The following is a 24,695-nucleotide window of genomic DNA, read 5'->3' as shown; positions in this document are numbered from 1 at the left end:
GCTCGAGTTTACTGCTACGAAATCGGCGGCTTGGCTGACGCTGCAGCGCGGAAGATGTGCTGTGCCATCAGCGCCTCTAGCGTATGCATGTAGCATATACTGTGGCGCACCTGTAACGTCCATAGATGGCGCGAGATCGAATGAAATGGGCGTCACACCGGAAGACAGCCGCCATTACCTGCCGATTGGCGCCCGAACGATCCGTCAATGAACGCGCAAACCGGATCCAGCTTTGGCCGGGGGTGCGACTCTGGCTCGATGATCATTCTCCCGATAAAGGCCGGCTCGAAGTATGCTGCCAGGTGATTGTTCCCATCTTGTCTCTATGGCTTCTTGAATTTGGCATCACTGGACTTGTTTCAGCTTGCTGCTGGTCTATTATTAGAGCTAATTAGCATATCGCGGTCCGAAATCACTGCCTTTTAAGGGAAAGCCGTTCTTATATAGCACTCCCACTTCAATGTTTACTGCATGGTGGCACAGTTGGCCAGGACACCAAATATGTTTGGAAGTGAGAGGCCCTAAGTGCGATTGTCACCGAATAGTTACAACAGCAATAACGAACAACAATACGGCGACGCCGCGAATGTAGTTGAAAATTCTCGTATAGAAGGAAAAAAAAAAAAAGAAGAAGAAAGCTAGATTTAGGTTTTGCACGCCCAAAGCTCGGGGATACAAAGAGCTGCAGGCGTGTAAAACACGCAAGGTATACGCAACAGATCGCAAGCCGAACGTGGGGCCTTGGGTATAGGCAAATACGACCGCGCGCGATACTTTTAAACTCCCTGTTCACACACCAACCCAGCATCTCACGAGGACACGACCGGGGCATAGCGCGTAGCGATCCTATTCCAGTTCTTTTCGTTTTCGCGCTTCGCCCGTAATGCGTGCGCGGCGCAAGCCGCCAGCGTTATCAGCATGATCGACCGGTGGTGAATGGCTAGTGAGGCATAGAATGGAGCCCAAAGGAATCCTTAGGTACAACGTACTGGCGCCACGAATCGTAATGCAGAACAGGCCACGTCGACGTGCCGTGGCGTGGAGATGGAAAAGCTTTTGCGACCTGCGGGTGGCCTGAACGTGCCAGCGTCCGTTCACCGCACACGGTCTCCGCGCCTGCCCCCGCGATCTCTTCCAAGTAACGGGAAAACTACCTGCGTGGAAAAGGCCACGCTTACAACGGCCGAACTTTTTTTCTTTTTTTAATTGCATACACGTCTCACACTTCTCGCCCGAGATATATAGCTTCCCGTTGGCATCCCCGTATTGACGCAGATTTCAATTTGAACCGTTCCTTCGGAGTGTACGAGCGACGATATGTACGTACATGGAGTATGACAGCTAGGGAACGGCACTTCGCACCTGAGCCGCAGCGCCGTTCGCCGCAGCAAACGTCTATATCGAGTGTGTGTGTGTTTTTTTTTTAGCTGCACGACATTTAAAAGAAATCACCTGTGGACACCGAAAGCAACTGAATAGGGTGTTTTAGAACACAATTATTACGTTTCCATCAAAATTCGCGCCGTCAATTCAATAATTAAAAAGATCGTTAATTCATCTACTTTAATTATCGATGTTTCAATTAAGAAAAAATTTCATGATGCGGTACGTCACTGCTGCCTGAATATCATTGGTTGCGTCCCCGTCTCGTACATTCTGTATTTTACTTTTAAGAGCTTGGTTAGCATTGGCTGGGGCACCCTGTATACAGAGTACTCTTTTTTTTTTTTTTTCAGCTGCACCAATTCAAATATATATATATCACCTGCGGCAGATAGAACAATTCTAACCCTTGGACTAAACTACTCGATGAGGCGGACATTAGTTCAGCGCGCAATCAAGTGCGTAATTCACTAATTAACACAACCTCCCTAATTAAAGTTTTACTAATTTACAGCACATATTGCAATTTGCGAATTGTAGCTAGCGAGTTTGCAAGGCGTATCGACTTGGAACGAATTCAGAGGATGGCACCGGTTTCGACATATGCGCCGTCAAACTTGCAGTAAGTTGTTCCACTTACTTTTTAGGAAAACGCTGCTTTATGCATGGAAGCACAAAAGTAACTGGAACGCCAATGTATGTTGTAGCACACTTTGAAAATCATTATCTGGAAACCCGTGTCATCCTCAGACTTCTAAGTTCACATATCGTCATGCGAACTCACCGGCTACAATTAATAAATCGCAATATGTGCCTTAAAGTAATTAACTAAACAATTAGTTATGTTACTTATTCAATAAAGCTTTATTATTTATTGTAGACGTAATATCCGCCTCATCGAACTGCCGGAGGTGATTTTTTAAAGTTTGACGCAACTAAAAAAAGAAAAAGAAAGAAACACACAACTTGTATAAGGCGTTACAGTTTTGAGTGGCAGGAAACCATGCAGAAACACGGTATAATAAAGGACAGCAGAAACGTACCCGCAAGAGATCAGGAGTACATGAACCACCTACTTCCGCAAGACATTCCTTTCGTTAATCCCTGGTTTAAGACACAGTTAATGCATCACATTCTTCTACTATGTTATAAAGCTCGAGCTCAGATGCCGATGTTTTCAAGCGACAAATAACTGGTACACCACTCCTCTTCCCAATGAATACGGTTGTATATGCGATGCAGCAGCAGGGCATACACTGCTTAGCTCTCATGCAGTGCGGAGGAACAGCGGAGAACTCCACACGTCACGAGCGCCAGGCATGCACGCATGCATCTTTAGTGGCACCGGAAGCACAGCGAACGCTGTGGCCCTTGAAAAGAAAAAAAATGGTAAGCGACCCTAATTTTTGACTTGGGTGTCTCTTAGTGGCACTCGTACCGCGGCGTTGGTGTTCTTCAGGTTAACTTTGGGCGAACGCAACGCACGATCCGAACTCGGAGGCAACCGTTTTCCATTAATTAGCCGGTTAAGTATCCTACCAACTTCTTGTGTGTGACGTCATTAGTGGCGTCATTACCACCGCTTTCTGCTTCCGGGTTTCCAGGAATTTCGCCAAAGTCGTCCTCACCTGGCCGGTCTCCATAAAGTCTACTATTCCGTGCTTTGGTGTGCGGTAATCACTGATTTCTAATTAATCCTAATTATTTCAGACACTTCAGTAACTCGTAACTAAACGTATACTTTGATATCGTATCTATAATGGAACCCATGAATTTTGTACTGTCCTGTCTTTTTTCCCCGATTTATTTTGAATTTCCTTTCCGGTCGCCTCAAGAGGTGAACCGGAAGTGCTGCGCAAGAAACAAGAGTAACTCGATGCCCGCGCCACACACACACAAAAAAAAGAAAGGAAGAAAAAAGAGAAAAGGTTAAAGCGCGTCAAAGCAGGATAACTGAATCGGCCAATAAGCAGCGTAAATCGTAGTACATGCAGGTCTCACCGACTCCGTGCAATACAGTCAAGGCTAGGAGTCAGCCAATCAGGTATGCCAATACCCGTAACTTCCGCGGCGCACCGATCCGCGGCCCTGTTAAAGACGCATATATGCAATTCCAAAGCATACATTTAGAGCATGAGGGATCGACGTTGGGCTAGTTGGTGTTGCATACTTGGACAGGGCAGACAGCGCGTAAGGCGAGGACCAGTGAAAGAACGACAACACAAGCGCTGACTAACAACGTTGTCTTTATTGCAACAAAGCAATATGTAGAAACCACGTACAGCTTCCCCGCATGCGCCGAGCATATCGTCAAGGATAAAATGCATTGATTAAAGTTTTTTGCACAGAAAGGATGAATCCTCAATTTATAAAGCTGATTATTACTCAGGAGCGGTCTAGCGCGCATACATTGCCTCGTTTGTGAATAGCATGTGCTTCGGCTATCGAACGCGCGTAAGTCTGTCGGTATCTGCCGATAACACTAAACTCGGTATCTGCCGATAAGCCGAAACGACCGGAAATTCGGTTTGCAGCCACATTTGCCACAATGAAGCGCCAAGCTGCTCCCTTGCTTCTGGCGAAGGTTGCTTTTCTGTTCCCCAAGGCGAACGTTGAGGCACCGTCCGGTTTGCCCCATGCACGTCTTTTTGCAGGACAGTGGAATCTCGTACACGACTCCAACGGTACATATTACGGGCGGTTTCGTGCGCCCGACATTGCACGCACTCTTCTGGGGTCCTTCGGGGTTAACACGTCTGCATATAGCCGGCCTAACTTGTGTCGGGCTGCGTGTACACACGAACCTAACCTTTCTCAACGACCACGTTTGTTGGCAGTATACGCGCCACGCTCATCAGAAAAATTTTAATCGATGCCTTTTATCCTAGACGATATGCTCGGCGCATGCGGGGAAGCTGTACCTGGTTTCTACATATTGCCTTGTTGCAATAAAGACAACGTTGTTAGTAAGCGCTCGTGTTGTCGTTCTTTCACTATAGTATTCGCCTTACGCGCTGTCTACGCCGTCGAAATATACACTCAGAGGCAGTTACGAAAAACGCCGTCTTTCTCGCTTCATCGTGGTCAGTTGCCTATGGATGCCAAGGGCTAATGCGCAGCTCCAGCACCGCCGTCGAAATATACACTCAGAGGCAGTTACGAAAAACGCCGTCTTTCTCGCTTCATCGTGGTCAGTTGCCTATGGATGCCAAGGGCTAATGCGCAGCTCCAGCACCGAACTTTAACCATCTCCAATCGAGCTCATGACGGATGCGGAACAGCGCTGCCGCGGGAAGTGAAACTGAATTGTACGAGGTTAGATCTACGGCGGGCAATGTAGAGCGCTGGTAGTTCCTACGAAATGCGCGTACCAGTGGCGCCTGGTGAATGTGAAATCGATCTTCGCTGCTCGGTGCGACGTCGCCCTCAAAACAACAGGCAATCCGTCTTCGCTGTTGAAGAGCTTCTTGGCTACTGTGGAACCTCATTGCGGCGGAAACAGTCGTGTGTAACTGAACTCTCCGAGATGCACACAAACCAGGATCGTCCGACTTTGTTTGTCCTTGCCCGCAGATTCCACCTCCTCCGCCCAATGAACAAAGCGCACGATTGCTGACTGCACCTGAGCGCGGAAGCCTCGTTGCAGACTGCATCGGAGTTGGTATCAATGTACACTCCTTCTCCAGATTACAGACCACGTTTACCGTTGCTTGGCGCCGCTTCAGTAAGAAAACGGCTAAGCCGAACGGACGCTCAGAAGGCAACTGAACAGGGCTGATCGGAAGCAGCCAGAATGCCGCGGACGTGTTGAACGGAAGTCAGAACCACTTCCTAATTCCTGCGCTGCGAATTACTAGAATAGGTTGTTTCTCTCTCTCTCTCTCTCTCCATCCCATCCCATCCATCCCATCCATCCATCCATCCATCCACCCACCCCCCCACCCCCCACCCCCCACCCCCCCCCCCCACACACACACACACACACACACGTATTGACTGACTCAATAGGCGTTCAAATAACACACAGAAAGCGATCTTGAATTAGAACACGGTGGTCAATCTGTTTATGAAACACATTAAGTCTATAAAAAATTAATTTACACACAATACAGTCTTTGGAGAAAAATCCATAGGAGCTGTATTAAAACTCGGCAGAAATTTTGTAATATTAATGTAAGTAGCTATATCTTGAGCAACTGCGGCTGCCACAGCACATGCACCCTGTATCTTCCAAACAAGTGCACTATTGTATGCGTCAGTAGCCAGTATACGGCGGCTTATGATATCGATATGATATATGAGACACGATATCATGGGATTGATGGGCGCAGCCAAAGATTTCGTCCAAACTTTGGTATTTCTGGCTTCGAACGTAGCTAGTTGAGAAGCGGCTGCGGTGGTACAAAAAAAAAAAGAAGAAAAAGGAAAGAAAGAATGAGAAGAGAAAGAACAAGAAGAAGGCGTTGCTATGTGTTCCCAAATGTGATAGCATATCGCGGTGCGGGGCCATACTAGCACGTCATATCGCCTGTTCATACAAACTCGCACTTCGGTCCCTATAGGAAACGAAAGCTTCCACCGAGACGCGTGGTTGCCGATGCAAAGATGGCTCAAACGGCACAACAGGAACGCGGCGCGCGCAACCAGCGGGTACTGCAGGATATACCTACACTTCTATTTCATTACTTCACACACACAAGTGCTACTGTCAACGTATATTACAGCAGCGCTAGGTAAATAAATCCACTCAAATGCTCACGGCCTCGGTCATTTACACATGGCAGCACGCAGCACAATAATAATAGCCAGTGCGGTGGCAGAGGAGCTATAGGAAACATGAAAATAAAGAAAAAGGGAAAAGAAAGACGTGTTTTTTTTTTCATTTATTTGCTGCTGTCTTTTCTTTTTTATGCTAATTCTCTCAGGCGTCTAACAACTTCTCAAAATGACTTGAGTAAATTTAATCGGATTAGAAAAATGCTCCCCTTGCGATGACGTGCAATAGAAGATCCGACTATGTCGGCTGGAACTAATAAGTCGGACGAAGTGGACAAACAAACTGAATGCCTCCGAAAGCAATATCTGGCACGGCCAGTTTGCAACTCCCCAATGTACGATGTCCGGAAATCGTGGTCGGCGCTGTTTGCATGAACTACTGCACGGAGTAACTTTCACGGTGCTAACGAAAGGTTTCGTCAAGAAACTCGCTATCGAAGCGGCGCGATTCTTTGCAAACAGTTGAGACAATTCGCGTGTTTAAATAAGGGTGTAGACAAGCGCGCGCCACAGACAGAACGTTAGCCGCAAGAGAAGTCTGACAAATAAATCAATAATAAAAAAAGGCATTCATCCCTGTTTGCGCAATAAATATCAATTAACAAGTCAGCACCGGCCTCCCGACAAACAGCGCGCTCTACGCACACAGACACGCACGCTTCCTGTGTCGCCATTAAATAAGGACCAATTCGATAAGCCTACGTACCGATTCGAAAGAAATGATTGCGCATCTCATGAGATCACATATTCGCGCGAATTCATTAAGAGTATATGTTGCTTGCTGGACGTTTCGTAGAATGGTGAATGATAAGCCGTTATCTAGATATGAGCCACAATCGGCGCACACCCTTATCGCTCAGTCACCGAACTATTCTGCCAATGCAATTATAGACATTGTACTAACAGCACGAAAAAAAAAAGAAGAGCACGAGGTCAGGATATTATACGAACACTTATTTGCATTCATTTTTTTAAAGTTTTCTTTCACGCTGTTAGTATATGTTCGCAGTGTATATTGCCCAAAAGCCTAAGTTCTAGCGCGACGCAATTCAATAGAAGAAAAGCGACGGACACGCAAGTAATTAACTACATGCTGCAACTTCTTTCTTTCTCGTGTTTGGGGCGTTCTCCGATTCACCGGTAGGCCAGTCACGCGACAATTAACGCTGTTACGAGGAATAAAAAAAAACGAATCAAGACAAGTGAATGCGTAACGAAAGAAACAGGCGCTGCAGTTCTACCAACTAATTTTACCCTCGGAAGGAGAACCACCCAAAACGGCATACTGACGAGACATCACGATGCGGCACCAACAGCGCGGAAGCAAAACACATCAACAGTGACAAGAACGTCGGCACACATAGATTAAAGCTGACGTGTGTGAGCTACGAGAAAATGCTCCGATTTATCTAGGAGATATACAGCAATGCCTTAATCCACTTTGCCCGATTAGAGAAGCTTTGGTCACTTGCAATAGCTTCGTGCGCTGAACGATAAAGCCTCCCCGACGCTGTTGACATGCGCAGCCACAGGGCTTCCACAACCACTCAATTGAAATGTTAGCTGGGGTGTACTATACCATGCCCGTTCAACGAAACATCGACCATGCAGGGGCAGTATATTACACGTAGTGACCTTCTTTCCATCGATTGTATTTTTTTTTTGTATCACGCATCACAGACGAGTGACAACGTATGCGTATATATATATATATATATATATATATATATATATATATATATATATATATATATATATATATATATATATATATATAGCGCACTTCGCGTGGCTGGTTACAGCTCCAGTAGGCAGACGTTTGCCCTTCAGCAGTGTCGCCGTGTCCTGTAGCATGTGCCCTAAGGCAATCTGTAATGTTGTAATCTGTAATCCATTGAACTGGTCGAACACTATATATATGCCCTACCGCGCCTTGATTTCAGCCGGAACGCACGCTCATGTTGCGACAAAACTTTTTTGCTCGCAACAGCGCGACGTCTGGTGCACGCGACACGTACTCCCGAGCTCGGGTGCGCGCAAAGCCTCCACACGCGCGCAACAAATAAAGCGTCTCGAATCGAGCGGCGACCGCCGCTTGGACAGCGCCATCATTACGCCGGCCAAACCAGCGCGGCTTTCGTTTCGCAGAGAAGGGACGCGCGCCGCGAGGCTCACCTTGTACTCGCTTGTGGCAATGGGTCGTGTGGACGCTGCAAAGAGAAGAGAAAGAAAATTATGAGAAAATGAAGGGAAAAGGACATTGGCGAGGAGTTCAAGAACTCCCCCGGCATATCACGCGTTCCGAGACGGTGAGCGCCACTTATTTCTCCCGAGATGTCTCCGACTCTTTAAATAAGGTAGCACTTTACACAAAAAGTATGTACGAAAGGTTCGCGAACATTGGAGATATAACGTGGTTATGATTATTAAAGAAAAATCTAAACTACGTCACCGTTCGAAACACAAGTTACCAGCTGTGACTTGTCGGTGGGTATGCTTGCGTAACGAAAAATTACAGTACACTGTCCCCTCCGAACTTGCCGTATCTTCTTATAGTCACTACGTGTGAGTCGGAGAAGTTTCGTTTGCTCCAGTCAGTATTATTCACTGCACTCTGCTCCAGCGGAGGAATAACACATAATGAGGAATAACACATTCGAACTAATAAAATAAAGATGATGCTCGATTGTCCCGCCGCTCGCGTGCAGGGCGTGGCAATCTCCAGTTCTGCCCACAACCACAAATAGTTCGAGGCACTACGCGAGATTACGTGCCTCATCGTTAATATGTGCATTATCTAATGGAACACCTCTAGGGGCCCAAGTGGCTCGTCGTTAAAGGACCTATAGGTTTCGCTATCAGTAAGTGTAGCAAAGAGAAAGAAAACACAACCATAAAACCATTGTATCTACTAGTAAACTGCATCCAAGCTCGCTATCATCACGCACTAGAAGCGGACACAAACCACGGTGCACCGGAACTGTTTTCACATGCACATTGCATTCGTTAAAAAAGTAGGGGTGAAAAGAAGACCGTAGTTGCATTGTGTATATATATCTCATCATTATATAACCTCGATACGCCACGGCTCGATACGCCAGGACAAGTTGTCGTCGCTCTTCCTATAAATTCCGACTTCAATTTTTACTGTCAACAGTCAAAAATTCGTTCATTCAGCAGGCACATATATGCCAGCCTGCTAAAGAGTGCTAGAGAGTTCGTTTAACGCTAACCAGCGATGTGCGAGGGAGCTGCACCGGAGCCGTCTTCCGTCAAGGTCAATTTTCTACGCCACTGCACCTGCTCATCGCGGCGTGGAGAACGAGCTACGCGTTCCTTTCGGTTCCAATGACGACGGGCGCATTTGAGACGGGCGGCCGCATTACAGACGACATCCATCGCTGGTTCTTGTGAACAGCTACAGCCGCAACAACGCGACTATATATGGTGAGATATAGTTCGTACACGCTTAATTAAGGGAGCAAGCAGCGCTAAAGACAGAACGGTAAAACGGCGCGCAGTGCCGCATCCAGCATTTTCTCGTTGCGTCCCGCCTTTGTGCGCTATTTGCTCCCAAAAGCGAAAGTCGAAAATATGTGTCCCTTCGTATTCCAACGCAGACACCAATTAACGGATCCCTTTAATTCATGCCTACAGTACAGGGGCGACGTTGGTACTGCAAAGAAGCAGATCGACTATTGTAATAACAGTGTTGTAATAAAAGCAATGCGCATGCGCGGAAACGCGCGCGCTATAAGTCGAGAAAAAGAAATAAGTACATGTTAACCATGCCAGAATTCTAGACTACTACTGTGCAGTATAGAGGATGTCGTGCGAACAAATGTACGGCGATTCAGTGTCATACAAACAGCGGCAACAGATAAGTACAGTTTATCGTCAATGAAAACACTTTGCTTCCTATTATATATGTAATATTCCATGTTTATTCGACCGTCACAAGTTATTTAGGATTCCAAGAATGACTAGCGTAAGCGAAAGCGGGATCTCACTGCTACCTCGTTTGCGTACATTCGGCCAGTGAAACGAACGCTACTGATAAATTCCACATGTGAACTTTGCAGAAGCTTTTCGCACCTGCTTCCCAGGTAGCGGTCTTTCATTTTGTCGGTTCGGTGCGAAATTACGTGTCTCGCTGAACACGCCACGATTGCTATATCGGCTGTATATCTCTTCGCACATAGCGACGGGTGCTATGCAATCACGCCGGCCGCATGCCCATGACGGAGGAATGCGAAGGCGCTTATATACAGAAATTCCGGTGCTTTTTAAAGAGGTAGTTAAAATTTTGTCATAGATGCCATTCGCATACGGCGTATATCCATTCTGTAGTTTTGAGACGGCGCACATAATCAAATACTCAAATCAACGACACGTGTAAGTGCCAGGCTCGAAGCGCTACCAGAGTAGACATATCCCACTGGCGAAGGGAAACTCGAGCCGATGGAGTTTAAATATGGGAGAGAAATATAATTCGCAGTTACGCCAGCACAGAGGAGTTACCCGTACTCCCTTTGTGTAAGGCATGCTGGCGGCGATATTATTGTGCAGGGCAGTCTGACGTATACTTGCACGAAGTGCTCCACAGCTTCGAAAACTAAACGTGGACGTCTGCCACACCCTTCCTCTTATCGTAGTTACAAGCGCGGTTACGGGTGGGCGCATTTCCACACCGGCTTTGAACATCCGTAAGCGTAGTTTGGCCGAAGTCAAACCGGTGACCTACCTTGCGACGGACTATACGCGAAACGCAGAATGAAAGCCACCGGAATCTACTCTCACCGGAAACACAAACGGAAGAGAAATAAAGAGACGTCAGAATAACGCCGTGTAACCGCGGCCTCGGTTTTGAAATAAAAGAGATCTGCGACGCGTGCATCATTTTGCTGTCCGCGTCGCGAGAGAGGAAAAGGGACACGCACACGGAGACGGCGTCTTGTCCCGGGGCAGTGGAGCGGTGGTGGCGTTGAAAAAAAAAAAAAAAAAGGGGGGGGGGGGGGGCGGCATGCCTCCGCTGAGCTCCCGTCGGATTAGAATTTCGCTTCTCCCCGCACGAGTGACCGCGGCAGGAATGCGCCTTCCGCGGCGACATTTCTCTTCCGGGAATAATAAGACCCCGGATGCACGCAATCCTCTACTCTGTTTCGCGTGTTCCGAAAGGACCGAAAAGCGAACCTCGCAGCCCCCCCCCCCCCCTTCGCCGAGACGATTTCTCCACGGCGTGCGCTGACAGCCGTGGGCGCGCGTGCACGACAGTGCTCGCACAGGCAGGCTGACGCAACGACATGCGCCAAAAGGACAACGGCCGTGCGTATTACACGCTGTATCCGTCATGAACTTGCTGTCGGCATAACCAAGATGCGCCTCTGGGCCTGCCTGCATGCACTGCGCGTCGTGCTAATAAGTGAACCAATTGGGCTGAACCTCAGCGGCCTGACACGCTGCATGAGCAGGACATATATAGTCACTACACTCGTTTCAATATATGCGTATATAGGCTGGAATATTGGCGAGACTCCCTCTCCCATATGCGTAAATACCAACGCACGGTGACAACGGTCGATCCGCGTGCGTGAGAATACTCGTGTAGACGCGTTCAGTTTTCACGACCATGTCGACTTGGCGTCACTGCGTACGACGGTGAGAAATTGCTCGCATAATAGCCCGCGATGACGGCGCCCCGCGAACTGCGCACACAGTCGCAAAGCACAGCAATAAGGTAACAACCGGCTCAGCCGCCGAAGATCCAACGTCCAAACTGCGGTGGAGGTAACAGTGACCCACAAGAGCCGCCACACGGTATACCACGCGCTCTTGGCGCACTGCAGCCCCGAAGATACGGCAAATTGCTCGTTTCGACAGCACAAAAGGCGAGCAATACAACCCCGAACATGACAACGGCACGGTGACCGTTTATCAGCTCGCGTGTGCGCACGCCCACGATGGTGAATCGCTATTAGATGCCGGGCATGACGCCACGGGCTCGCCTATAGCGAAGCTCGTAATGTTAGCGAGGGGCTGAAGAGAGAGGATTCGGTGGCCGGCCGACGCGAGAGAGAGAAGAGCTGCGCCTCGGACACCGCCCCCTTGCGCGCCCTCCCAAACAGGGGCGCGCGCGCGCACGCAGGCATGTCCCACTTTCTGAACGACCCGTAATCGCGCAGTGGTGAATCACTCGCCAAAACGCTCCTAAGACAGCGGGCTGCGCATCAAACCGATTCGCTGAGAGAGGACAGCACAGAGCGCGCGCGCGCGCATTTTACTTATCTACTTTCCCAAGACTCTCCGATATGTACTCGCCAAGTGCCGCGATGCTCGAAGCTACGGGCACCGGACACCGGCGGCTGCAGCTCGCGCTTCACGCGCCGCGATGCACCGGGATCTTGCGAGAACCGCCCGCTGCTCTAGCGTCAAGGAGAGAAAGTGGAAGCGAGCGTGGCAGCTCAGGAACGCACACAAAGGGGGCGCCCGTAATTGGAGGGGGAGACACACGCGGACACGGGGTGCCTGCAATCGCCGCCGCGCCCGTCGGCGACACGGTACGGGGAGCGCCGGAGAACGCACTAAAGATAGCCGACGATGGGGATGACCGCCTTTTTCTGGCCACGGGACAGAAAGAGGAAGGGGGGGCACACAGCCGAGGGCTACGCGGGGAGGGGAAAACTACGTTGACCGCGGCGATTTCGAAAGACAAACGAGAAACAGCCACAGACCATATATAAATTCTCACAGTTTGAAATCTCTTTTCGTGAAAGGAGAGAAAATGTACGGTCCCAGAAAGAAATCTTTCGGCTAAACACCAGCAAACTAGAGAGTTATACGCGTGGACTACGCGGGTGCCGCGCCACCGTAGATGAGTAAATGACAGGCGCTGTTCGCACGCAGCCGAAAGCCTAATGTTGTCGCACTAGCGTTTTGGCCTGCCCAATGTCAAGCTCTGAAGGGCACACGCAGGGTGATAGGCGGCCGGTTATCGCTATCTCAAATTCCTATGGCATCACACCCTGGATCATTAAGATTCCTTGTCACTCGCGTGAGCTGCGAACGCTACAAGGAGGCGTACCACCGTGACAAGGAGCTTCGATGCTAAAGCCAACTTCCTGGGAACTCCCTTAACCGCGCGGCTGAAAAACGAACCCGCCAGCGCGACCTTGTCTAATGAAAACAAAAACAAATTATGTGGTTTTACGTGACAAAACCACGATCTGATTATGAGGCACGCCGTAGTGAAGGACTCCGTAAATTTTGACCACCTGCGGTTCTTTAACCTGCACCTAAACCTAAGTACACGGGTGTTTTAGTATTTCGTCCCCATCGAAATGCGGCCGCCGTGGCCGGGATTTGATCCCGCGACCTCGTGCTTAGCAGTCCAACACGATATGTAACCACTGAGCAACCACGCCGAGTTTTTTGTTGAATGCTTTGCCCATTCGGATGACAATACGCCGCGCCAGTCGGACCAAGGGAATGCTGGCTTTCCTGCATGGCTAAGATGACTTGCAGCAGAGCATTCTTCAGGGATTGTGCAGCAAGAAGGCACGTAAGCAGTCACCGTCGCCAAGGATGGTCGATCCGCATGCGAGCGCCTCTCAACTAAATGCTGCTGAATAAACGCACACGCATTCAAGTAATTAAAAAAAATACATCAGATTCCAGCAACCCGTTTTCTACCACTGGGAATTAATAACTTCGAGGCACTTGTGCTCTGTCGAAAAGACGGCACATCGAAGCAACATTCTAAAAAAGGAGCGCGACTATACAACGCGCACGATTGCGTTTGCACGCCTTAAAGAAAGAAAAGTACGCAGTCTCTGGCTACAAATCCGCGTGCAAACGCCATCAAGCTTACGACTGACACAGAAAGGCAGCGCGCGCGTATATAACACTCGCGACCGAGCGCCAATTTCCTCACAAAGGAAAAAAGGCAGCACTCAATTTTGCGAGTCTCACGCAACCCGCCGTCGATGATGGATCGGTGACAGCTACGCAGCGCGCGCTGCTTGGCCCCTTGACAGACATGACAGCGCGCCGCGAATAACGCCCTGACCTGACACACACGTTCAAAGGAGTCACTCGGCCAGAGAAACGGCGCCGATCGGTCGTTTCGTGCATACTTTCGCCGCGCTGTTCTGCATAGGCCGCGACGTCGGCACGCGAAGTTTAGCCGCCATTGAGGCCCCGCTTTTCACAAAGAACGGAAATGAAGATCGCAGGCACGCACGGCAGCTGTTCCTCGACCGACACGCAGCGCGCGGTCGGCGCCTGTCGGACGCATCTTCGAGAAGACAGCGTATATTGGCGAGCAAACGGGGCGAAAGTGAGCGCGCCCGCAATTTCGGCCGAAGCTCTTCGTCAAGCGCGCGTGCTGCTTATGAATAAGCGACCTCGGCAAGCGCACAGTACAAACGCCGCGGGCACCGTCAACGAAAACGACCGAAAAGCGCGAGTGACGGCGCGAAACGGCAGTCGTTGGAGCCCCGTACTCGTCCCGACGCTCGTCATTCGAGAAGCGCGACGCCGCCTGTGGTGAGTGCAGCTGAACACAAGTGGCGGGCCTCGATCGCTCCGGTCTCGCGGCGGGGCCGCCGTGTTCCGCCGCTGAACAACGAGCGAGGTCACGCGGCATAATAATGGCGCAGGGAATCGTCATCGTGACAGCGGGTGCGCGCCGCCCGCCTAAGCGGCGCCCCGTCAGCCGCGAGGCAGGCCAGCGGTCGGCGCCGCGTCGTGTAATCACGGACGCCGCCGCGTCCGATCAGATTACCCAGGCTACGCTCCGCGAGTCCCGATGCTGCCGCTGACCCCCGCGGCAGACAATCGCGGGCTCCGGCCATCCCCGGGCGCCCGTGGTGCTGCCGAGGAACGCAGAAAACACCGGAGGACGGTCGGCCACCGCGGTCCACGAGAAAAAAGGCACGCGGCTGGCCTACATTCACGGGAGCGCACTTGGGTCGGCCATTCCGGGCGCCACAGCTGATCGATTCTCAATACACGGAGAGGAGCATTGTGTCGAACGCGAGCGTCGGGCCATTCGGAACAGCATGCCTCCGCTCCGTAGGTAAACCCGAGGCGCAGGTTGCCATCGAAGGTGCAACGAAGGTGGCGACTGCCCTGTCGAGGACAAAGCGGCTCCACACACAGGAGTCGGTGGCACGAGGTGTTACACGAAACAACCGCAAGCGCAATCGTTAAACGGGATCGCTTCAGGCAACGAGCAAATGTCAGCGCGACCCACCCCCGTTCGTATAATGCCGAGTCGCCACAGGTACATAGTTCGGTCCGTGAACACGCGCTGCGTCGGCGGACGCCTTTAAATACGAGGGACTGTGTCGGTCCGACTTCCCCTGAAAGTGAATTATGCATTACTTTTACCTAGCCACTCTGTTTATGTAATTAGTTATCTCATACTCTCTCTGCTATCCTCTCCTTCTACCCCCTGTGTCCCTCTCCTGCTGAAAGAATGGCGAAACTGTGCTTTGTCAGAGTACCGTATACACAGTCGAACCTCGATATAACGAACATCGATGCAATGAATTATCGAACACAATTAAGTAAATATAAAATTTATTTGACCATGCCTTATCTCAATGGGGTATTCTATTGCTACAAAGAAAACGAAAATGCGGTATCCAACTCGGTATCGCTCATGGCGACGACCATTGGTCAGCCCGCGTGTTCAGACCGTGCTAGACAGCTGGTGCGGCCGGTAGTAGTTTCCTTAATTCCCTTCCTTTCCTTTATTTATTTAAATAAACGAACAATTACTACTACTACTATACTACCTCGCCAGATCCTGGCTGAGCGGACAAGATTCGACGAAAGCATCTCGCGTCATACGGATATGTGCGTGTTGGTCCATCAACGCGAAGTTTTCAAGCGGAGAGAAAAAAAAATGTGTACGAGAAATTTGTTTAATCGCTGTATATACGCCGCGTTTGCTACGGATAGAGAACATTTCAAGGGTTGCAACGGAACCCACCTCATTAGGTGACAGCCTTTCGCGATCGCGTGCTTCTGATCGGCGCGGCCCAGCGGACTTCGTTCAGTTGATCATGTATCCGCAAGCGCCGTTGTAAGTTCTTTCGTACCTCCGCAACTCTGCACGACTTGCACACTTGTTACTCCGAATGGCCTCCACGTTTCCCAGACGAAGACAAGAGCGCTTACTCAGGGCATAACTTATCTTCTTTTCAAAATTTATATAGACCGCCTAAGGCACACAAAAACACGTCATATTAATTGAAATAAAAAAAATGAGCAGCGCACTCTATTTCTTTCCACGACAAGCCCTCCGGGCACCGTTAAAATTGCACAAGGAAACGAAAGAAAACAAATACAGTTAACAACGTGCCGCCCCCTTTCCCGCCCTTTGTTTTTGTTAGCCGGTCGAACAAACGTCTCGGCAAGGCTTGCATAATCGCCATCTGTCCGACGTGAAATGACGCAGGGTGTAGCGCGTAGCAGAGACCTTGGCGCCGGCAGAAGTGGGCTAATGGTGAAACCGCGCCACGTCGCTCGATGCGGAGTGCGGCGATTGGCGACGCAGGCCCGCAGCCCGCGAGGGAGGGAGGCGCGACCCTGCTACCGCGACGACCGGCGCGAGTCGAAGACGCGGGACGCGGGCAGGACGAGCGCGGATTAAGGCGGGGGGCTGCGACCTTTGTCTGACTGACCTTGATAGCTTCTCGATCGGGCATCCATTACGCGCACTATATATCGCAGCGCCCCGCAGAAGCGGAGGCCAGAGGCGCCCGTCAAGAATCGCCGCGTTGGTGGCGGCAGGGGGGCCCGCCACGGTAGCCTCCCCGTTGCGGGAGGACGTTTAATCCCCCCAGTGCACCCATTACATTAGCATATCAAATCTGAGAGACGGGTTCGACCGACAAGCGCTGCCGCGTCGGCGATCGTCGTCCCAGCCGCGCGAGCATCGGCCGCGGCCCGCGTCCGAGACAGCGGCGCGCGCACTTCCTGGCGTGCTCGCCGGACGACACGGCGCTCGTGACTGCCGGCCGCACACGCGGTGGACGGACAACAAAAGGCCGCCGGCTCAAGGGCGAGGCCGCCGACCACGCGGCGCTGCAACGTCGGGGGACGAGCGCGCATCTCGCGTGTCCGGCGCAGCGTCGACCGGCGAACGACAGCCCGCAAGGCCGACAGCTGTTGGTGCCGACGATGAGCAGGGAGCGAATTGACGCCCCGAAGAAGTATGAACAAACAAACATACAAAAGGAGAAAAAAAATACTTGCTTTCCTAATTTCTTAAGCAGACGCGTTATATCGCATATACAAGCCAGGATCGACCGAAAATCTGGTCCATGCATGCATACTTGCTACATGCGAGCACGTCAAGAAAACCTTTAGCCCACGCGGAAAAGGTAGAACAGAAACAGCGATCCCGCGCATGGTTCTGCATGCATACGCGACGTTGTAGTACGCAGCTACGCCACAATAGGAAGAATATTGCGTTCTTACCCCCCTCCCCCCCCCAACGCGAGAAATTGTTTACAGCGAAGGAAATATAAAGTGAGCAAAAACAGTTTCAATGCGAAGAAACCTATAGAAGAGGAATGAACCGTCAAATGGCCCACGTAATACTTTACGCACTTCCCCCATATTTCGGAGAAGACAAAAGAGGGCCGCTGGTACCAACGTTACTAGACTAGCTTGTAACGTTGGCTGGTACCGGATCCACGAAGTAAAAGACCGAAACTGAAGAAACGCAAGGAACAAAGAGTTGGCACAGCTTGCATGTGACGCCACCGACACAACTGTATCCGCTGCGCGCTACGCCAAATAGCAGGCATCCAGGAATGGATGCATTTAACGGCAAAAAGTACAATGCTCGGCGATTGAAACGCGATACTTGGACAACATATAGCGGCCGGTAGTTTCTTGCGCCACCGGTGGGCGCAGGTGACACTGAGATGAGGCATTTTTGTGTCACACGAAAGCGAGAATCTTTTTGATGCATCATAATTGAGTGCGTTCACTCTCCTCAGCGATCACCCAGCGATCCCCAGTGCATGGCGCAAAAATCGCCTGCCGCGATGCTGTCCGAGTATCGCGTTTCAATCACCAAGCACTGTACATGTTTCACATTCCCGCTGGACAGACAATGCCCAGGTGACTGCTTAATAATCCAAATAATTACACTGCATTCGAGAAGAAAAAAAAAAAGATAAACGAGGCAGCACTTACGGGATTCAGCCGCACGAAGGGGCCCAAATATCGTGATCTATACGTGACGTCACGGCGACGTCATGGCCCACATAGCAATCCTTCACCGCCGAAAAAAGTAAACAACAACAAAAAGAACCCTCCGGAAGAGCTTCGACGTCTTCGGCGACACAGTGTCGCGAAGCTCACGCGTTCCTGTAGCGCGGGACAGCAATCGTGCCTCGACGCGTGTGCGCGCACGCAGACACGCGAAGCTCAAGACACGCGAAGCGCGATCTGCGTGCGTAACTGCGCTTGTTCCTGCGTGCAGGGCACTCACGCACAGACTGATAAGCGAAGGAACTCAACCTCGCCCTATCAAAGAATTTCCCCGGACAGCGCAAAGAAAACACATGCAATGGAATCGCAAAGGAGAGCAAACTGCAGTGAACGCGTGCCCCTTCACGAAGAAGGCGGAACGGGGACGAAGTGCACCTCGACGATTGAGTTTTGTCCCCGTTAAGAAGTATGACGCAGTGAAACGCCTCCGCAACGAAACGACCAGTATAACGAAGGATTCAGCACGTCTCGGCCGGATTCCTATCTTCCATACGTGCTGTTAACGCCTCCACAGCGAAGACCCCTACAACGAATTTCCCTGTACAACGAAAGAACACCTGCCGGCGGCTGATTTGGTGCTTTACAACGGCCGCATGTAAAGCATCCGTCACCGAGCATGCAGTGCGCATGGGTAGCGCCGGTCGATACCCATCAAAGACTGCGCGGGAGGGTAGGGACTCCGCATTATACAGATATGGTATATACCCCCCCCCCCCCCCCACTACTCTCGCCCACACACGTGATGATGCGCTCGGAAGTGACGACTGACTTCCTTGCCGAAACCATCCAGCCCGGGAAGGCAGCAGCAATGAAGAGCCTGCCGACGAACCAAGAATTTTGGCAAGGAAGGTACAAGAGGCATCAGACGCCCTGCAGTTGTACCTTGCGTCTCTTACGGGTTTCGACACGGAGCGTGCATGCCTCGACCCTCGATGTCATAAAGCCGGCTGCAGCCGCACATTTCTTCGGACAAAGTGGGTTGATGAGATGAGCGAATTCTGACAGCAAGCAGGATCCACAAGATTCGCGTTAAATTAACGTTTCCTTCTGTTGAATGAGCTTTATGGCCTGCTCTTCTGCAAGCGGCACAATGTCCGATCTTAACAACTGTATGACACTTATGAGGAATGATTTTGGATGTCCCAGGGGCTTCGACATATAGGCGTATGACTGTACACATCGTTACAAACATGACAGAAACAGACGAGAGGAAACCGCCAGTGCGGCATCAGAGCGGTTTCTGTCTTTCCCCGCCCTCTTCATCGCTTTCTGCGATCAATATTTCAAGAAGCATTCCAGCCAACTAGCCGACTAGAGTGGCAAACACACGTGCGCTAAAACTAATCAAATAATAATAAACAAAGCACTCGAACTGGCAACTGACAGAAACTTGTTGGATGACGTGTTTCCAACTTCACATACAGGGTGTTTCAGCGAAAACTTTATATTTTTTTTTTTTTTTTTAGGTTGCCTGTGGCAGATAGCACAATTCTAGTCCATGAGCTGGTCTGCTCGAAGAGGCGGACATTGCTTGCACAAAAATTGACATGCATAATCGACTCATAACAAAAATTAACTAATTAAGATTTTAACTAATTAACTGATTGCACATATTGCAATTTACAATGTCTAGCGGGTGAGATTGCAAGGCATATCCACTTGAAAATAAATGTGCGGACGACAGACACCATTTACGAGACATGCGCCGTCAAACTTGGGAGGAGATGCACCGTCGTTCCGCTCACTTTCTCAACAAAACGTCGTTTTATGCAATGAAGCAAAAACGTATCTGGAAGGCCAAAGCATTCCTCCGCAAAGTTCGGGAATTCATATCTCGAAACTGGTGTCGTCCTGAGAATTCATTCGAAGTGGATCTGTCTTGCGAACTCCACGGCTAGAATTTGTAAATTGCAATATGCACCACAAGGTAATTAGTTGAAAACTTAATTAGTGATTTTGTTAATTAGTCGATTGAGCATTTCAATTCTTTGCGCAAGTAATGTCGACCTCTTCGTGTAGTCCAGCTCATGGACTACAATTGTGCTATCTGCCACAGGCAACTTTTTTTTTTTAATTTTGAAAGTGTTCGCTGAAACACTCGGTATATGTGTCAAGGTCGCGGAATGCAGCTTGCCTCAGATCTGAAATTCCTCAACGGCGGCTATAGGAAGCTAAACGATTCCTGCGGTAGACCCAGCTTTGAAACGCTTCACAAGGTTCTAACTAAAGACTTTCCCTGTATGCGAGTGGCTCCTTCGTCCCGGGCACAGTTGCGGATGCCCCCCTTTTCCCCCTTTTCTTTTCTTTTTCCCCCGCACGGGTTGCCACAGGCACAATGCGGAAATGAAGTTGACACAAAGCTGAGCAAATGAGTGCACGGCAGGCTGGCGTACATACATGGGCACAGAAGAATCAGAGGCGCCGACTGGTCGACCGAAAGGTCGCACAGATGGCGGAAAGGGACAGAGAACCTAACAGCGCATGCTCGAGGGAAGGCGCAATCGTGGACACACGTACAACTCGCGAAAGATAACAGTTTAACTTTCGCGTGTCCCACGTGTATCCATGAATGACGTGTCGGCGCTGCACCTTCCCTCGAGCATGCGCCGTTAGGTTCTCCGTCCCTTTCCGCCACTGCGCGACCTTTCAGTCGACCAGTTGGCGTTCGTGCTGCCCTTTCTTGTGCAAAGCCGGGGAGCGCTCTCTTCCCTGTCAAGTCCCGCGCTGCCTTTCGCGCTATCCCCCCCCCCCCCTTTTTTTTTTTGCACAGAATGTCGAACCAACTTAGGCCAGCCAATTCGGGAGCGTAGTCCTTCTCGTTCTTACGGTGTTCTGCACGCCTGCCTCTCCGTGTGGAAATGAGCACGGAGGCTCGTTTCATGAGTATACATACCGCATGAGCGACCTATCGAATGCGCTGTCCATTAGCCATCGCTCACAGACGTCAGGTTAAGCGCTTCGCGATAATTCGCTCTCGCGGGCCGAGGAAGGGAGGGAAGCCTTCGGACGGAGAGCGAAAGGCAGCCGCCGCGGTGCTTCCCGAGGCGACTCGGGCGAGAAGCCCGCGCAGGGCTTCCGCTCGCTCGCTCGGGCTCGCCTCGGCGCGCGCCGCAAGTTGGAAGGAAAGCGGACAGAATGGCGGTCACGCACGCCGCGGGGAGGCGCCTTCCTCGCGTGACGGGCGCGGACGACTAGTGTCCCTGCATGGGAGCAGGAACACTACGGACGACGACACGACAACGCCGCGAGTGAGCGCTTGCGAAGAATGGTCCACCCTCGCGGTAAGTATATACTACACTCTTATTAAAGAAAAAGGGTCTTAGTAGTAACTGCATATAGTGTCGCACCATTCGCTACCTTAGTGTAACGGCGGGTGGTAACGATAGAGTTAGTAGGATAACTGATTAAACAAGGTAGACACTGTTACTGATGGGTCTGAGCCACGAATTCCAAACGCAGTTAGCACCACCTGATACAAAGATTCTCACCTCTGCTGCATATATCGGTCCAGATGTGGCGTATTCCACATCCGATATGTGCGTCATAGAAAAGAAACTTTTTGAGTCCGATCTGCGTTCGGAATCGGTAGCTGAGACCCATCAGTAACAGTGACTAACTTATTTAGTCAGTTATCCAACTCTATCGTTACCACCTGCCGTTATATATATTAAGGTAGCAAATGGTGCGACACTATAGGCAGTAACTACTACGACCTTTCTCTATTTTTTTTTAAGAGCGTACAAGTATGGGCGCCCATTAGAGGTGACAACCCGGTTAATCGACGGCCTCTAATCGATAAACTTAATCAGTTACACAAAGTACGATTTCCGATCGCGCAGTTCTTGTATATCTAGTTATATTTCTACAAAATTTCCGATAACGCAGCTCCGGTATATACTGTTAAGAACGGCCAGCTGCAGTGCAAGTTTGCCAGCCAGTTACGCCAGCGGTGGTAACCTCATCTTGGAATGCCGCCGCCAACCTCTAGCCTCGTCGCCGTTGCGAGTGAAGGAGTTCGACGAAGCAGGCTTTGTGCTGAAACCGCCAACCTCTAGCCTCGTCGCCGTTGCGAGTGACGGAGTTCGACGAAGCAGGCTTTGTGCTGAAACCGCCAACCTCTAGCCTCATCGCCGTTGCGGGCTCCAGAGTTCTACGAAGCCCCTCTGACGTCGGCTCCGGACCTTTACACCAGTGTGTGTGTGCTGCACGTGTATGTGAGCCCGCCTCCTCCAAAAGGGCGGGTCATCTACGGTGACGTCGAACGATGACTGGACGAACGTTTCCGTCCGCTTGGAATCAAAGGGGGACCAAGTGCTTATAAGCAGCGATTGCCGGCTGCTAGTGTGTGCTCGTTGTCATGCTCGTAGTGAGCTGAGTGCTCGTTGTCACGCTAGAAATGTACTAGTGAGCTGCGTGCTCGTTGTCGTGCTCGAAATGTACTAGTCAGCTGTGTGCTCGTAAGCTGTTTGCTGTATGTTAGTCTTGCGGGCTCCATATGGGAGTCACGCTAGACTGTCGATATATGTCTTGTCTAAGATGTAAATAATGTAAATAAATCCTGTTCACCGAGTTCCTCTCTACGACCTTCAACTCCTTCAAATGGTGGCAGCGGCGAGATCGTCCGACGACTCCTACATCTGGTTGACAGCGGTGGGATCGTCCGACAACTCTTACAATACCACTATGTTTCTACAAAATACTCCCTACTGTATTTCAGGCCAAGACTATGTATACGTCGAAAAAAGATCCGCGACGGCGTCCTCTTTAAATTTGAGTTATAGTTCTAGAGATTTAGGTGTCATTGTGTCGCGCCTACATTGTGTTACCTTGAACTTGTGTTACTGCTCTACAAGAATGACGTTTACATGACCTCCGAGTTCATTTCGTACTCTATGTTATCTTTAATTCAGTGTGAATTGTACGCTTTGTCAGGATCTGTAACAATGCTTGTAAACAACAGCTACTACATTTTTGTGCAATATACGAATACATGTTTTCTGGTTCTATGTTTTGATGATCGCTGTGGCTTTGGCAGGCCTGTACGTAGTAACTGCTACTCTTTTGGTAATAAATAAATAAATAAATTATTATTATTATTATTATTATTATTATTATTACTATTCATCGAAGTCCACGCTCAGCGTTCATAAAGGGATCAAATCAATACGATGTCTTGGATCAGTCTTGTTTGGAACAGGCTGTCTACAACACGCGAGAGGCGAGAACAGTGTATCCAGAGCACCCTAACAGGTACTTTATGCCGCTTATCACTGCACTGCTAGACAGACGCAGATTAAAAAAAAAAGAAAGAACGAACGCTGAAAGTAAAATGCCGACAACCATGCATCCGAAAGGAGACGGGTAAGTGAGGGAGGGGGGGGGAAGCGATAAATTGACAGCCAAAGGATGATTATAAGACCAATGCCGAACCTACATGCCTTGCGGTGCTAAACTCGAAGACGGGGGTTCGATCGCGGCCGCGGTGGCCGCATTTCGATGGGGACGAAACGGAAAAAAATTTTCGTGCATACCGAGAGAATCTATGCCGGCGATTAAAAAAAGTAAGAAGAAAAAACTAATACGAAAAGTAGGAAGGCGATTCAACCTCCAGCTGAAGTCAATGAAAGACAAAGTTTCGCTTAGCGAGTTGCGGGTGAGATAAGGGAGGAGTGACAGCGCACCGCACTTTATCGCATCGGACTCAATTTTTTTACCGCCCCATCTTCAGGATCGGCCTACATTTTGACGTATGATGACGTGTTCTATTAATTTTAAATGGTTTCCGGGATTTAACGTCTCAGTGGTTATGGTGTTGGGCTGCTCAGCACGAGGTCTTGGGATCGAATCCCGGCCAGGGCGGCCGCATTTCGATGGGGGGCGAAATGCGTAAACACCCGTGTACTTAGATTTAGGTGCACGTTAAAGAACCCCAGGTGGTTGAAATTTCCGGAGTCCTCCACTACGGCGTGCCTCGTAATCAGAAAGTGGTTGTGGCACGTAAAACCCCATAATTGAATTAAATTGGGATTTAACGTGTCAAAACTACGATCCGATTACGAGGCACGCCACTATGGAGGAAAAACGTCCGCAGCGTCATGGTTACAGTATCAGGCTTCTGTGCTGGTGCTCCCCTGTTGGATCCGGCCGTTGGATAATTTTACCGATTTATTTCCGCAAGAAATCACAATTTCGCCATAAGTGCAAAACAATTAGTGCGATAGCAACCATAACACGAAGCAAGG

The 24,695-nt window shown here is 50.1% G+C and overlaps 1 protein-coding gene across 1 annotated transcript in view; it reads right to left on the bottom strand.

Annotated features, from left to right (window-relative positions):
* The window catches only part of spir (spire type actin nucleation factor), a 226,912-nt gene that overhangs the window by 140,630 nt on the left and 61,587 nt on the right, over positions 1-24,695 (bottom strand). Inside the window, exon 2 of the mRNA XM_050191843.3 lies at positions 8,335-8,369. Coding sequence (XP_050047800.1) covers positions 8,335-8,369 — 35 coding nt within the window. The remainder of the gene's footprint in view (positions 1-8,334; positions 8,370-24,695) is intronic.

The sequence above is a fragment of the Dermacentor andersoni genome, chromosome 1 (genome assembly GCF_023375885.2).
Source record: "Dermacentor andersoni chromosome 1, qqDerAnde1_hic_scaffold, whole genome shotgun sequence".
Classification (NCBI taxonomy): Eukaryota; Metazoa; Arthropoda; class Arachnida; order Ixodida; family Ixodidae; genus Dermacentor; species Dermacentor andersoni.
Note: the sequence above shows the minus strand (reverse complement) of the source record. Positions and strands in the feature narration are given on the sequence as shown.